The sequence below is a fragment of the Eucyclogobius newberryi genome, unplaced genomic scaffold, assembly GCF_026437365.1.
Source record: "Eucyclogobius newberryi isolate DKJ021-1_F unplaced genomic scaffold, fEucNew1.0.hap1 SCAF_7, whole genome shotgun sequence".
Taxonomy (NCBI): domain Eukaryota; kingdom Metazoa; phylum Chordata; class Actinopteri; order Gobiiformes; family Gobiidae; genus Eucyclogobius; species Eucyclogobius newberryi.
In genome coordinates, this window is record NW_027316389.1 from 22,438,115 (window position 1) to 22,454,464 (window position 16,350).

Consider the following 16,350-nt stretch of genomic DNA (forward strand, 5'->3'; position numbering starts at 1 on the left):
AATGGGCCACAACAATCTTATTGTTTGTTGACTGTAACTCCCTCACAATTTACATATGAAGGACTAAAGTACATTTTTACCTTAAACCAATCATTTCTGTTTAAAGAGGGATTCTCTTTTTTTCGAAACAAAAATCTTGGCGCCATGCATCTTCTTCTGAAAGCCACAAACTACTCATTTAAAGACAGTTAGGTATGCTAATCAGGTGGTCATAAGTGACACCATAGCTGCAGTCAGCTAACAACAGGATTGCTCTGGCCCATTACAGGGTTGTTGGGGTAAGAAACATACATTGTTTCAGGTGAAACACAACAGGTTTTTATCAGCAAAGTCCGTCCAGGGCAGGACGCACAACACAACAGATTGAGAATGACTTTTGGATGAAATTCGAAAGATCTTGAATTTCAAAACAGTTTCCAGAAGACTGCACTTCATCTATTCCTGTTGCTCAACTTAATTGGTCACCCTATGACAGTTTTTCCTGGTAAATACATTGATATACAATTCAAATTGTTGTCAGCATTAACAAATTACCAGTCTGTCCTCCTTTAGTTCAGGCATTTTATGTGTTTGCAAAATATTTGTATAAAATATGGTATGTTGACACCTGTAGCCCCTGAAGCCCTGTCTGTGCCGAGCAGCGTAAACATGGCCGTGTTGGAGCAGTTCTCTTGTTACAGTAGCAGTTAATTAGTCCGGTCAGAAGGGAGCGCTATTGATCGTCTCAGTTAATTGGACATTTAACTGTTCAATCCCAGAGGCCTGTTCAGCCCAGCTATGGTTTCAGTTTGTGTGAGAGTGTTAGAGAATGAGGGAAACCACAGGAAACATTCTGCTGCTGGACTCATACGAGTACAAATTACAAAATACTAATATTTCAGTGACATTATCTACATCTTTGATTTGACATATTGCATAACAACACTGCTGTGACCAGATTGCCATACCAGATGTTCTAGACAACACAATTTGAATTTCATTGATACCAGCAGAAGTTCATCTCGAAAAACAAATGAGAGAACAATTATACCCTGATTTGGCTTGTTAGCTCATTATAGCTCGTTATTCACAATTATTATCCAGCAACCCTATGTTGATTTGAAGATAGCTGTAGTATGCAGCTCTTGCCCAAAAGAACAGCCAAACAATGGAAAATGATATTACTATAATTTAAGAAACAGCTTTAGGCCTTAGTTTTCAGCATCACATTTCCTGGTGTGCAGAACCCGTCCAGAGGCTCAAGGAGCGCTCCTCTGAGGCCAAGTCACTGATATTCAGTGTATCAGGTTTTTACCAAAACACAATACGAAACTGGAGCATGTGGTAAATGTGTTCTATGATTTGTGATGAGTGAATAATTTAGTAGTCTGAAAGCCTCTGGTTCTACGGTAAGGCCTATTGCCCAGGGGCACAGTGACTCATCCAGCCTAAACCAGGGCCCAGGCACAGATATTGATATGAAGAGGACTATGAAGTCAGACTTTGCAAGCTTATCAACTTCTCTGATTATATACAGAGCATCTACTTACATAGGTGCACTTTTCAAACTATACAACCCTGCCCTCAAAAGTGTGTACAGCAGGGCTGTCCAAACTATAGCCTGGGGGCCATATGCGGCCCTCAGACATTTTTTTTTTCCTGCTAAATTGGCCCAAATAACCAAACGCAGTACTTTTTACCGTAAGATTAGTAACAACCTGCTATCATAACCTAAATAACTAATTATTTTTCATGTTATATAGACCTAAACTTACTATTCCAAACCGTGTTAAAGGTGTGGTGGCTCTACTATGTTTTCTGTGGCACTTTGCTCTGTATATGTGTAAAAATGCGGTCTTTGGAGAAAACCGTTTTGACACTTCTGGTTTACGGTATTCTTTTATCACATTTTATTGTGTAAATGTGTGTAAAATGAGGAAAAAATCACCATCTAATCATTGCCATTATGCATAGAAAATGATGTAGTGCTGTGTTACACAGTTTGACAGTCCAGGCCAGACTGTAGGGTCACAGAGCACGTGCACACTGGGTAATAACAGTTACAGTAAAATTGATATGTCTGAATGAAATACTAGAAACCACAAATTGAGTTGAGTATTGAAAAGCCATCTGAGTACATGAGGCTGAGGCTTTTCCAGACACAGAGGAGAACATGACACTGGAGGGAACTGGATTTACCTCTGTATTCATGTCAATAATATTGTATATTGTATTTCAGCAATTAAGTCTCAAAGAAATCCATCCATTCATTTTCTACCGCTTGTTCCCTTTTGGGGTCACGGGTGACTGGAGCCTATCCCAGTGACTTTGGGCCTTAGGCGGGGTACACCCTGGACAGTGGCCAACTCGTCACAGGGCCAACACAGAGACATAAACATTACAGACAGCCATTCACTCTCACATTCATTCACTAGGGCCAATTTAGAGTCACCAATTTTGCCTAACACATGCATGTGTTTGGACGGTGGGAGGAGCTGGAGAACCCGGAGAGAACCCACGGTAACACGAGGAGGACATGCAGACTCCACCCAGAGAGATCATGTGATGTTGGTCTGGTCCGGGAATCAAACCCATGATCTCCTTCTTGGGAGGCAAGAGCGCTAACCGCCTTTGCCTAAAGTTAACATAATTGTATCTAAGTGTAACGAGAAAATATCAACAATACATTATTGTTTTACATGCATTTTGGGATATATTTGGGATATAATATCAAGCAAATGAAGTAGACCCTAACAAAGTTAAAATATCTGACACACAACAATAACAGCATGTTTATATGATATTTATCAAATCAGGGCTGGTTGCATATTACTGATACATTTGGCCTGGGACCCTGCCCTGCGCTGACAAGCAGCCGTTAAAGCGCAACAGTATCTGGAGAGGTCAGACCTCGGCACAAAGATCCTCAGTAACTCTACACACTCTTCAGGTCCAGTATGGATTTTGAGATCTGTGTGGCATTCAGGGACCACTTTCAGGCTCAACAGTGCAGAGAAATGTCTTACTGGAAATTAACCAGTAAAGATAAACTGCACTCTGTTTACAGAAGACTTAGAACTACTTCAAATCAAAGCAAGACATTATTATTTATTTATTCAAAGTCCACACATTTCCTCCAAAAATCATCCGTCACGGGGGGTTGGATTGTGTCATAAGATGGGGTATGGGCCTGGACATTCTTCCGCTATATAGGGGAACTGAAATTATATTATGCAAAATATATATATATATATATAAATATATATATATATATATATTCAATGTAACAAAAACTTTTGTTATATTGATCTTTCCTCATCGTTAACTTACTCAAAGTTGGATTTAGACTTTAGACTTGTTTTTGTTGGAGCAATCCTATTTTGTGCTGTGTTTGAGACTAAAACCATAATTTTAAGTATATGGATTATATACAAAAACTCTCTGTGTGAAGGTGACATTCTCTGTTTTTACCCTCAACAGTCAGAAATACTCTAAGTCTGACTAAACAAAAGTTATACATCTTGGAACATCCACAAAAAGGTTTTTCTTTATCCTCCTAAGTTTTTGTTAAAAATGAGGGTGTTTATAGCTGCTGTTTGTATGTGAGGCCTGAAATACACTATATATCATTACAAAAACTAGTTGGCCACTGAAGTTTCAAATGTGAGATCATTATCTGTAGAAACAAGTATTTTACAATACTTTTTGTAATACTTTATCCAGAGGTTGAATAACAGAACCATTCCCTCGTCCAAATCTATCCAAATTGGACACATTTAGGTTGACTTCTTCAACCTACATTCATCAATGAGGGCTCTATTGAAAGCTTACAACTAGAGGAATCCATTTCTTTATACAGAGACACTATGTTATGTTATTGAAATTCATATTCCATAAATAAAACATATTTTTCATAATAAAAATAGATGTTATGTGAGCACGTTTTGCGCACAGACCCATCGCACGGCTCTGAAGTGGAACTTTTTGGAGAAACCCCATACTTATGACACATCCTCGTGCTCGTCTACCCATTAGAGTCAAACACAGTCTGTAATCTAACTGGTTGGTTTAGCAGGGGTGGGAATTTGCATCTCTATGTGACACTTCATTGGCTTTACTGGGCCTTAGAACTTCCAAAACCGTCCTGATTGGCAAATTTTGGTGTCAATTAAAAGCTAACACTTCCTGTTAGCCTCTGTAGCAAGGACATTGCGGTGAAAATTCTATTATCTTTGATATGGAAGAAAAATAGAGTTGATGAAAAAAATATGTATTGGACCTAATTGTTTTACTGGATTTTATTTGTTGGACCATTACAAACGGATTGAGACCAATCTTGTAGGGAAATATTGAAGTTTGACGTGTACAGAGCCTTGAAGGTAAGGAAAGTCTTTTACTTTTAACTTTTACTCTGTGCTTTTCTGTACAAAGGCTGTGTGTGTTCGGGCTGTGATTGTTACATGTTCAAAAGGCGAGACTTTAAGGTTTAACTTGATTTGTAGATTGTCAGGCTTTGTGACTGGGGAGCGTGATGGCACATGAGTACGTGGTGTCACACACGTGCAGTCTCACCCATGGGACGCCAAAAGGATAAGAGGTTAGTTGCAATTCTTCAGTAAAAGACTCCAAGTCATAGAGTTTGAAAATGTTCGGTAGCCGCTGTAAAAATACAAATACAAATTTGCTGCTTGCCACAGTGCCACTGTGAAGAGGTGGGGCCTCAACTGTAGGAAGTGGAGGTCTGTATTTAGCACTATTGGCTGCAGAGTGCTGCTCCACTACGTTACATCCAGTGCAAGAAAAATACATTATTTAAAACTGGAAACAATATTCATTTACAATAGCTACATGTTTAATTTGGTTAAGGTATGGTTTGGACTCGGGAAAGGGGTCGATAATCAAGTATTAAACTGCTTCATTCCTGCATGTTGTTCCCCATCGGCTGCACTTCTTCTCAGTTCTGCTGCTTTGAACAGGAAGTCAGAAGTCAGATTTCTATTATCGAGCAGTTTTAGATTAATAGTCTGGTTTACTTAAGTTGTAGTTTAATAAACTAAGTGCCAGAAAAAAACACAAGTCTTTTTCAGAAAGAAGTTAAATTAATGTATCTACATCTGAACAACTATGACATTTATCTCGAATATATACTTTGTCTGTTTGACATCAACACATTTTGTCTGAGTTTATTCTGTGTATATTTCACAATGATTTAAGTTCTCCTGTTTAATAAATTAATGGGAAATAATGGTAAGTTGACTATTTAGCTGATTGCTTGGTTACATCCAGTTGAGCTACTGTTAAATTGATCACCAAACAAATATCTTTTGGTGAAAGATTGAACATTGGGAATGCTGCAAGATTTTAGTGTTGCTCCCAGAACTGAACAAAATTGACTGGTGGCACTTTAAAATCAATCAGCTGAATGTTTAAGTAGTGCCATATGAAGCGGCAGCTATCTTTCTCAGTGAAATGTGGAGGTCTTTAGTGATGACACCCAATCCCCCCTGAGAGCTGATATGACGTCTCACCTCTCCCTCAGATCCAGATCCTTCTTAATTACACTCACAGACAGATAGGGCTCCAGATCTGAATACTGATTAGACTGATCCATTACAGGCCACATGTGTCTATTATAACAGACCAGAGTGGTTTTCAATGTATTTCAACTTGGAGGGATTCAAACAAAGACAATATTTGTACACTGAAACATGAAATTGTGAATGATATGGATAATGACAGATATATATCATCATATCATATATACAATTGTTTGGGCACTAAGAAAGGATGAGGGATGCGTCGGAAGGGCAGAGCAGAGTATGAGATCCCCCGGGGCCTAGACACTGTTGGTGAGGAAAACGAAAACCTGAAAGAAAATAAAACTAAACTTTTACTTTTTTCCAGGATGTAGAAGGCTGCGAGAGCTGAACTGCTGTAAGGGGAGGCTGAGGTTAAAAGGAATGGGCTGAGCGGTGATAGGTCGAGCTGGCAGAGGAGGGAGGCAACAGGATGTATAGTTAATACAACTATAAATATCATTGAATTAAAAAATAAATACATGAAAAGAGATGTGGCTTTCTGTTTGATGATGATAGAAGCAGAAGGGATGTGTAGAGTGAATAATAATGAGCTCTATTTAAATTTCCAGATTGAAATGTTAATTTGGACTGGGTTTCAATAGAACATGATTTTACCTCTCCTTTGACAACTTTTAACGTTTTACCACAGAACCGACAAAAAAAATAAGCAGCAAAATTGTATTTTTAAATGAATGAAGATGGTACAGCTGGACGCCCATAAAAAAATAAGTATTGGGGAGATAGGTAGATATTTGAGGGGGACATAATTAATGTTCAATAATACCATCATACCAGGAGTGGTCAATGGTGTTTATTTTGTTTTTTTTAATGAAACAAAAATGTGTTTCAGCAACCATGTTGCAGTCATGTAGCAGTCATTGTCTGTTTGAAAGTGCTGGTCTGGGGAATTGACTTTCTTTTCATGTGTAATAAAAAAAAAGAAGACACTGTCAAGATGACAAGACAAAGCTTTGAAACCTTCTGTGTGTGCATCTTGTCTTGGCGAGCCACCTCCTACTTTTTCTTTGAATGCAGACCTATACATCAGACAAGATGCTAACAGCACATGTAATGTCTAATGTAGCACGTGTCTCTCAAATGACATCTACACTGAAATACACACTACACTCGCTTTCTCGATTTCCAGAATGTTGTGCTTTTTGAGTCTGCAGAAATGTGTGCTGTTTTGCTGTCCTCTGTTTGTCTTTGTTTTACTCATCAATTCCATGTTTGTTTTGACACAAAAGAACTAGAACTCGACCTGGTTTATCTTCCGCCCATTGAAAATCCTGGTTTCAAGATACAGTAAAACTATATGTCTTATGAAATAATGTAAAGCGTGTGGTTTTGGCCAGGCATGTGTCTGATCTCTGGCTTTTGTGCCACAGTGTGTGACTACTGCAGTTCATCTTTCAGTATTTCAGAAATGTCAGATTATTATTGTTGCTTCCAAATCCTATTTTTTTCCTTTATACATACAGTGCAATATGAACAATCAAAAGCTGTTCCATAAATGCAGGTAACATTTGAAAGCCTCTCATCGCTCCGATCTTTTCTCCTGTTTGTCTGTGCCCATCACTCTCTGGCACTAGCTCACACCCGTCTGAGCAAATTGGCCCACCTGCCCTGACTGAGATCCTCATTTCCCAGAGGTCACCTGTCTACTGCTGTTGTTTAGTGAACAGCACGCGCACACTCATCATTTTTCCAAGCTTTGTGGGGACAGGTCTGTGACTTACATTCATTTCTAGGAGACTGATCCTAATCTTAACCCTAATTACAACTTGTCTAATCTGAAAATAAGTGAGATTGTATTGTAACTTTAAACCATGTTTTTGTCTGTGACTGTTACAGATTTCAGTCCTCACAATGTGATGAATACCCATCCAAACACACATGCACAACTACACAAGAAAAGGTTGGCAAATCTCATTTTCTCATGCACAATTTCCTGTGAACTTGTCAAAACCACGTCATGCTGTTCACAGTAAAGTACAAAGGTAAAACTGCCATGAAAAAAAAAAGAAAAGTTGTTATGTTCTGTATAATTTAGACCAGTCCCTAATTAATGGTTAGATAATGAAGACATAATGGTTATTGGGTTAAATGATGAGATTTTAATGAGTCAAATTCATACACAAAGCCACCTCAAAAGTTCACCACATCTCAACATTTTAAAAGGACTGTATATGAGTTATCAAAGGATTTGAATACATAGTCATAAATGGAAACAGGTTACGACATGTTCTCCAGATGCAGTGAAAAACAGTTATGTTTTATGAACAATATTGTGACATGAACATAGTGTAAGCAATAGCAAACAAATGAGACTTGTGTTCTTTGTGTTTAAATAATAACAATGAATCTACTTCATGTATAACTTCATACTTGCAAACAGTAAAATTATGATAGAATATGACAAACAATATAATATAGAAAAGGCTAGTGCTTCAACTATAAAGGGAATATCTGTTACATGGCATTAGAAGTCTGTACAGTCAGTAGTATGGCAATAAGTCCAGGTAATAGTACTTTTATTGCAATTACACAGGGCAAATCATTTAGTTTGCTGTCATTACTATGGCTTTTGTAAATATTTGTTGCCATATTAAAAATTCTAAATTTACAAAACAAGCCAATATTTTCTAAATGTGATCAACACACTCTGATTATCTAACGCAGAGTATCTACATTTTTACTTACTACCAGTCAGTGACACTGCCATTTGTTTGTGGTGTTGTTTTAGAGTGATTAGTGACAGAGATATTTAATTTCTGTCAGATGTCTTTACATTCAACTTACTGTCCTTGTATTATGTTCTACAAGCTCAAGTAGCAGTTCACCCACACAAGTATCATACTTACACGTTACATTTTCATATGATTCTAGTGCTCTTGACTACACACTTTCAAAAACAAACAAATATGTTTGCCAAAACTTAACCTATGATAAATAAGAAAATGAAAGTTTGTCCTTTGTCCTTGACTCTATCTTCAAATATTAAACTCAAGATGGCTGCAACAATGGTATGGAGACAATTATCATATTTGTAAAGATTATCAAAATATATTGTTTGTACATACTTTTATAACAACATACTAAGGATCAAAACTAACTCAAAAATAAGTTAACATACCCCATACACAGAAACATTTACACTATGTACATTCTTTATCAAAGTAACACAACTTTGTATGTTAACAATCTTTTGTTGTTGCCTCAAAACTTTATTTGCACATGTGTGTCATTATGTGAACAGTGTTGGTCATACAGTATGTCAATACTTCCTGGTAAATTAACTTATTTGTTTCTAGCTTATCAATGGAAAGCCAGTAGCAAAATATTCAAATGGCTTTGGAGCATGGCAGAGGTCCACTTATTGAATTAAAATAAAAAATAAATAGAAAATATTCAACATATATACGGTATTTACTTTTACAAACAGAAACTAGCTAATCTTTCAGGTATTTCACAATGTGTTAAGTGGCAAAGAGTTGAAAAAAACACTTTTTGCCCCCCCAACCTTCAGGATTATTTTAAAAGATTTCATGTTTTTTTTTTTTTTCTCCCCTATTGTAGTATTTGTTGTAAAAGACAGAAAGTGACATCTACTGTACACTTGAAGCAGGTAAACAAAATGTACAGTAAAGGTGCTCTTATCATAAAAGACTATTGTTGAGTCCCCAGTGAAACAAGAGGGAGGCACTTTTAGGTCAATGGCGACAAACAGACACTCAGGCCACGCTGCCCACTTCAACAACAAGTCTGCTCAGAATAACATGTCAACATGGCTTTGCAAATGTAAATACCCCCCAAAAATTGTAAATAAGACAAAAGCAATGACACTTCAAAATCAATCAATAGAAATTAAATGAAATATAATGTGCCAAGCTTTTGTGTTCAGTGTCCGAACACATTAAGTAGATGTCACAATCAACCTGTCACGTAAATAAATAAACTTGTTGCACCAATCAATATTTTTCACCTATTTCAAATCAAAGGTGATTGAATGAAATCAACAAGAAAATGTTTTGTTTTAGTTAGTAAGTGAAGCTTCAAAGTTAATAAAACAATTTCCCGAAAAAGTATAAGATGGTGTAATAATGCTCATTGACTGGAGAATTACATTCTTTTTTTGTGTTTTCCAAGGGCAATGGTTGGACATGAGGAGTCTTGTCTAAAATTCAGACACAAAAACAATAACTATTGTCTTTGTAAAACTTGTTGCGGATGGTTAAGTGATGAACTGTAACACAATTTGCATTTCAAAACAGAAACTAATGAAACGGTTCACCAAAGAGTGAATTATGAATGCATAGGTGTGGGAAACAAGTGTTCAGAAGAGTCAGATCACTTAATCAATACAATCATGTTTACCCAATCCAGCTGAATACCTCATGCTTTAAAATTATGTCTTCATAGCTTGAAATACTACTAACCAGAACCTCCCACACCACAGTACCACTTGAGCATATCCTTGCAATGTATTCCTGATGCTTTGAGTCCATGTTTGTTCTCTCTCTCCAGCAGTTGGAGGAAAAATGGTCTCATTATTAGTTACATGTTTATGCCCATGCTTTAGTTTTGGGCCAAATGTTGTGAGCATCCAACTAACCCTGACTCCAGAAAAAAAACAAAAAAAAACGTTTTCCTCCTCCTTGTCTCAGTGTCTATCCCAGTATATCCAGGTAGACGGGCGTGGCCTTCATCATAGTGAACAGCAGCTTTTGAATGTCCTTGATGTTTAGTCGTTGCTGGGGCTCTCTCTGCCAACAGCCCAGCATCATGTCGTACACCTCTTTGGGACAGACCCGCGGCCGCTCCAGCACTCTGCTCGTAGTTATGCACTCGATCACCTGAGGGCATAGACACAGGGCTACATGACGTATCATGTACAGCAACTAAAATAAAACTGCGAATGTTGGAATCGTAAAAGTTCCACATTTCATTCATTCATGTCGGTTCATCCAGACAAAATAAATACACAGAAATGCCCAATATAAATGAAATGATTGATCTATTTTGAGGCAGAAGTATTGTTTTAATTTATATGTGAAATGATGGAACTGAATTTCAACTAGATCTGCCATGAAGGTTTTGGTGAAAATAATTTAGTACAATGAATTGGTTCAGTAAAAAGTGGGTCACCGTAAAATTGTCATTAAAAAAATTAGGCCCCAGAAGTGAGATTAGATTAAAAAACCAAGTGCCTTTAAAAGTAGGTTATGGAGAGTTTTAATTATTTAACATTTTATGACCTATCCAATATAGCTCTTACTCAAAACAATTATGTTAATTTATTCTTAATTACAAAACATTGTACATGATGGCTAAGTTGTTAATGTTTTCATTTGGTATTTTTGTTCTCACATAAACCTCACATTTGGGTTGCCAGATCATACAATTAAAACCAGTTGAAATAAGACCTCAAATCTGATTGGAATGGTCACTACCTAAAGCCAAATACATGAGACTAATCATAGTCTGTCCATAAACTGAGAATGACTCAGACTGACAGAATGACTCAGACTGACAGAATGACTCGACTAACAGTAAAATATAAGCTTAGCGAATATTACAGAGAGTGTAAGGCTGTAGTTGACCAAAGAAATTCTTGGTCGACTAAAAAGGTGCCCTGTGCATCAATTAGTCAGCTAAAAGGGGCCAATGTGTGGTGTATGATCTTTATCTCTATGATCTGCACGTACAAGACCAACAGCAAGAGAGTGTGTACCTCATTGTTTGCGAGCTGGAACCACGGCTGTTTGCCATAAGTGAAGATCTCCCACAGAATGACGCCAAAGCTCCAGACATCACTCTCAGTGGTAAACTTCCGGTACATGATGCTTTCTGGAGGCATCCATCGGATAGGCAGCATGGTGTGACCCCCCACCTGTAACATGAAAAGAAAAGGGTTAGCAAATGGATCGGCACCACTCGGACTACAACCTATTGAATTTAAAACAATCTTAATAAATGTGCATTAAAAAATAATAGTATGAATTTGCATTAAACAAAACCCAGTAGGTAATATCTGTAATACTATACAGTCACTTTAGCTTAAGCAACTTCATGACTGGCTCCGACTTAACCTAATTAAATCTATTAGGCCTCATTTCTGGCTTTTTCAAGGCCTTCTTCAGTTGCAGATCATCATCTCTCAGGGCAGCCATTCCGTGAGTTAGCAACACTTGTGGATCTTTGCTTTAATCAAGCATGACTAATCATAAAGATATGGCAAGCGTACAAAGCCATGACACAGTCATTCTTCATTAGAGATGCCGTTCTGCTGTGAAATCATCTACAGCTGAACTAATTCAGTCAAATATGTGTCTCCTAATCATTACGTATGTCCTCCAGTGCACTGCTTATAATTATCCTTCCTGCAACCTCAGAGCTCTACATCATCATCGTCATATTCTGACACAGATATATGTACAAATATAAAAAATAAAGAGGTTTGGACCATAGCAGTCCTAAAAGTTTTCTCCTATAATTTAATATGCATAGATAATCATATCCTGGAGTGTGCTGCTGAATTTACCGGGGCATAAATTGTATTAGGCTTTGATATATATATATTTATTTAGAAACTGGACAGGCTCTGCTTACGGCTCACAATAGGTTTGTGGTAACATTGAGATGGTAAATGAATTCCGATTTGGTAATCCTTGCACATGGCATTTTGGCAGGGCTAACTCCATGCAGTTCTATTGTTACATATCCTACAGCTGAATCCAACAAGGCCTGGTGTTAGTAGAAAAAGACTACAATACATTTGGGGTTTTGTGTTGTGTGAATCCCAGAACCGATCAGGATTCGGGACAGGGAGTGCACTCAGTCTGACCCTCAAATCCAGGTTGTCTTGGATTATTCAGCTGCCAAACTCTAGTGCGACCCGCCTAGTGTCAGAGCCAGGCAACACTGGCCCAGAGGAGGATGATAGGGTTGTCAGTGAGTGTGGTGAAAATGCACGTAAATCAGCACCTTATTCTGACTAGTTCGGACCAGTTTTTATAGAGCTGAAATGGACAAAATAATATAAAATAAAAAAAGATTTTTGACGGTACCTTCTAGCCTTATTTAACTTTATCGATGTCTACATCCCAGGATTGCTTAAGTGTACCTCATGGCATAATGGTGCAATATTGTAGATTTACTGGACAACAGAAGAATATACCGGTATATCTTTTTTTAACTTACCCGGTAATAATCTGTGCTGTAAATGTCTCTGGACATGCCAAAGTCTCCTATCTTCACCAAAAGGCCGTTGCCCACCAGGCAGTTCCTGGTGGCCAGGTCTCGGTGGACGAAGTGCTGGGATGCCAGGTAGATCATCCCCGCAGCAATCTGACTGGCGATGTGCAGCATCTGGGACAGGCCCAGCTCCCCGTTGGTCTGCAGCGGCTGCCCGTCCACCAGGATCAAGGCGTCCGGCCCATGAGCTCTGAGAAGAATCACAGAGTCAGGAAAAAGACACACAAGTAATGTAGCCTGACATGCTCCATCTTATTCCATCAGTTTGCATGTTTTAGTCCATTACCTTCAAATTTGGTGTACCTTACAAGACTGCTGACCATACTATCTTTGTGACTGATTTGCTTGTTTCTTGTATTCTTAATAGGTTTTGCAATATGGTACAATACACTTAACCAGGCACTTTCAGAATGGGAAAACAAACACTGGACCTTGTTGTCATTTGTTGAGAATCTACTTTATTGGACACATTTTACCCTCTTCCCCCACACAACTTTTTAAACAGTCCAAAGAGAGAAATAGAAACATATAGTCAAACGTCAATATATTTTGCACCATATACTGGTATATACTACACTAGGCTGCAGATATTAGGTAATAAATTCTAGTGGAATGGAGCCTAAAGTGTATCTTTTCAGCGTCATTGACTGTTAAGCCTCTCTCACAGGAGGAAGTGGTGCCAGTGAAGAGTCGTGTGTGATTGAGGTGGTTTTTGGAGGGTAGTGGGCAGGAGCTAAATTAGCAGTGTGTCCTGGATGAACCGATGCCAGCATTTAAATGGAAGCACAATTAGGGAGCTGAAATTAGCATCCGAGGCACAAGGCGACTCAGTGGAACTCAGACACAAGCGCTGGCTGAATTCACTTCCTGGCAACAGACAAAGCATCAATGTTCTATTCTGCCGAGCAAAGCATCATGGGGACAAATATCTAATCTAATCAAAGCGATCATAATGCAGCTCATTAGTTTACCAGTCCAATGGACATTTAAGTCATTTAGAGTATATGCTTATTCGTTGTAATTCTTTGTGGGTGGTTCAGAATACCCTTGTATAACATGTACTAAATGTTTAGTTCCAATAGACAATATAAAAAAGAAAAACAGTTCTGTCTTTTGGGTAAAATTGTGTTGTAAAATGTGTATGTTAAATATTCCCAAATACAAATACAAGGCTTTATTAAAGCCTGGCTATCAAATAAAATAAATAAAATATAATTTTCATTGCATTTAATACTGGAATAACAAATCATTTTTACCAGACTCGCAATGTCATCCGAGCTCAAGAGGCCAAGTATCATTTGGTTTCAAATAAATATCTGGCAATCCTTATTTGGAATCTTGCTGAGATGATCAACTCAACCCTCGCTGACTGGCATTTACGACAGTGAATTTATTACATTATTTCTGCTCTATCTCCATCTAGGTCTATGTCAAGTAGCACTTGTTTTCATGTCGCAGTTTGTGTGTTTGCTGATCTAACCTTTGTCAGACTGCCACTCACTCAGACAGCCTCATCCATCACTGCAAGTGCACTGGAGCCTTACCACTGGGACATCACAGCCACACTGCTGAGAGGCAAATGGCCCATATTTGTCATTTCCTATGCACCCCCACTTTAAATGTGCTCTCTATAATTCATCCTTTAAGTACAGATACCAGTGAGGAGGACGCAGGTGAGATACTATAGTTTAAATATAATATCCACTCACAGAAACAGGCCCATCCATCTTTCATTGGCCATATTGCTCCACATTGACGCCCCAGAAAAAATAAAAGATTTCACCTTCTGAAAAGTTCCATGTTGAATTTATGAAGAGAAAGTGGCTTCTATATTTGGAACTAAAATTATACTCCAATGCCTTTTTACCAAGGTAAAACCAAACCTCAAAACAATGTCTTGCAGTAGGCCCCTGCTGTGCTTTTCTCTAAAAATTCTGTCCAAATCAAATCCTTTCTCCCAACAGGCCCCATGAACACAGAAGGATGACCTATATGAGCCAATCTCACCTGAGAAACTTGTTAAGGTCGCCGTGCTTCATGTACTCAAAGACCATGATGAGAGGGTCGCCATCCACACAAACCCCATAGAACTTGACTATGTGGTCGTGCTGCAGGTTGGTCAGCAGCTCGGCCTCCCTTTGGAAGTCCTTTCTCGCTGCAAGAGTCGGGTCCTTCAAAGTCTACGTTTAGAGGGAGTGGTTATCAATATCATTCAACACATTGTCCTGAGTATTGAGTTTTTGGAATATCGAGTCCCTAGTTAAAGCCACATTGTCCACTGCAGCTACTGTGGTTTAATAAATATATAAATTCAAATAATTGTGGCTTTTTTCTTTACAATTTGTGTAAAATGGCAGATCAAACGTAACATTGGACACAAGGTCCATTCATGCCCCACAATAGACAGACAATGGACTGATCCATTCTCATCTTGTGAATGACAGTAATGACTTTAACTGCTCTCATTACTGTTAATAACTTAACAACACCGTCACCATGGAAACATCAAATTAATTCCAGGTCACTTCACTGCTCTTATTACTTTCATTTTACGTCCTCAGGGCTTTGTTTTTAAATGTCGTAATCCCTATGTTTTCACTAAAGGGACTAATTTAATTTTACTTTAATCTCTTGATGGAGGTTAAGTATCAGACATGCTTACATATTAAATACATTTACTCACTACATTAGTACATTAGGGCACAGAGATCAGGATCACATGTAATAAATCAAACATTTTGGGGTCTACTTTCTACTTTCTTTCTCCAGCAAGCGAAGAGATGCCAAAGTAACCAAAACAATCCAAAACATCAAGCTAATTTATTTATTTACAACAGGGAAGATGTCATAATCTCATTCATTTACTATGAGACCAATGTGGCATTTATTGTGCTGTAGCCAGTCCGACACAATTACAAACGAGTCCAAATACAATGCACTAAAACGTTTACTCATGATTGAACATGTCTGATTACTTTATTTGAACTTTATTTAATTCTCACTTTTTAAGTAAGTCTTGGGGTGACAAATGAACCAATCACCATTTGAGTAAGTGCTGAAACAAAAGCTTTATTTCACATACCTTGACTGCCACGAGCATCTTGTCTTTGGTGGGACTTAGGTTATAACATTCTGCCAGGAACACTTTGCCAAATGCTCCTTCTCCCAGTTCCCTCTTCAAAATGATGTCCCGTCGTTTAATATGGTGAACATCTGAAAAGACACAGCGCGGGTCAAATCCTGATAATGTTACAGCCATCGTGCAAACAACCACCAAGGCAGTGCTCATCTCCTGGGGGTTTGGGGATGTTCAAACCAGGACTGTAGTGTGGATTTTGTTGTTCAGGACAAATAAAAAAATCCTTACAGTTGAGTAAGAAGCAATAATATATATATTTTAAAGCTTTACAGAGCCTCTTAATGCAGTTCTGTTGGTGTCCAGTAGTGTCCATTTATTTGCCTTGACCTCTAGTGTTAAGCTATGAAAGTCTGTTTAACTTTGGCTTGTTCTAAATCAGTAGCTGTCAGCAGTAAG

At 38.1% G+C, this 16,350-nt stretch overlaps 1 protein-coding gene across 1 annotated transcript in view; it reads right to left on the minus strand.

The window, feature by feature from the left end:
• Window positions 1-7,660: 7,660 nt before the first annotated feature.
• LOC140349397 (NT-3 growth factor receptor-like) overlaps window positions 7,661-16,350 on the minus strand; it is a 56,453-nt gene continuing 47,763 nt past the window's right edge. The window contains exons 14-18 of the mRNA XM_072435707.1: window positions 15,898-16,028; window positions 14,823-14,995; window positions 12,762-13,005; window positions 11,293-11,451; window positions 7,661-10,414 (exon numbers count right to left, since the gene is read on the minus strand). Of these exons, the coding sequence (XP_072291808.1) occupies window positions 10,229-10,414; window positions 11,293-11,451; window positions 12,762-13,005; window positions 14,823-14,995; window positions 15,898-16,028 (893 nt within the window). The 3' untranslated portion in view covers window positions 7,661-10,228. The remainder of the gene's footprint in view (window positions 10,415-11,292; window positions 11,452-12,761; window positions 13,006-14,822; window positions 14,996-15,897; window positions 16,029-16,350) is intronic.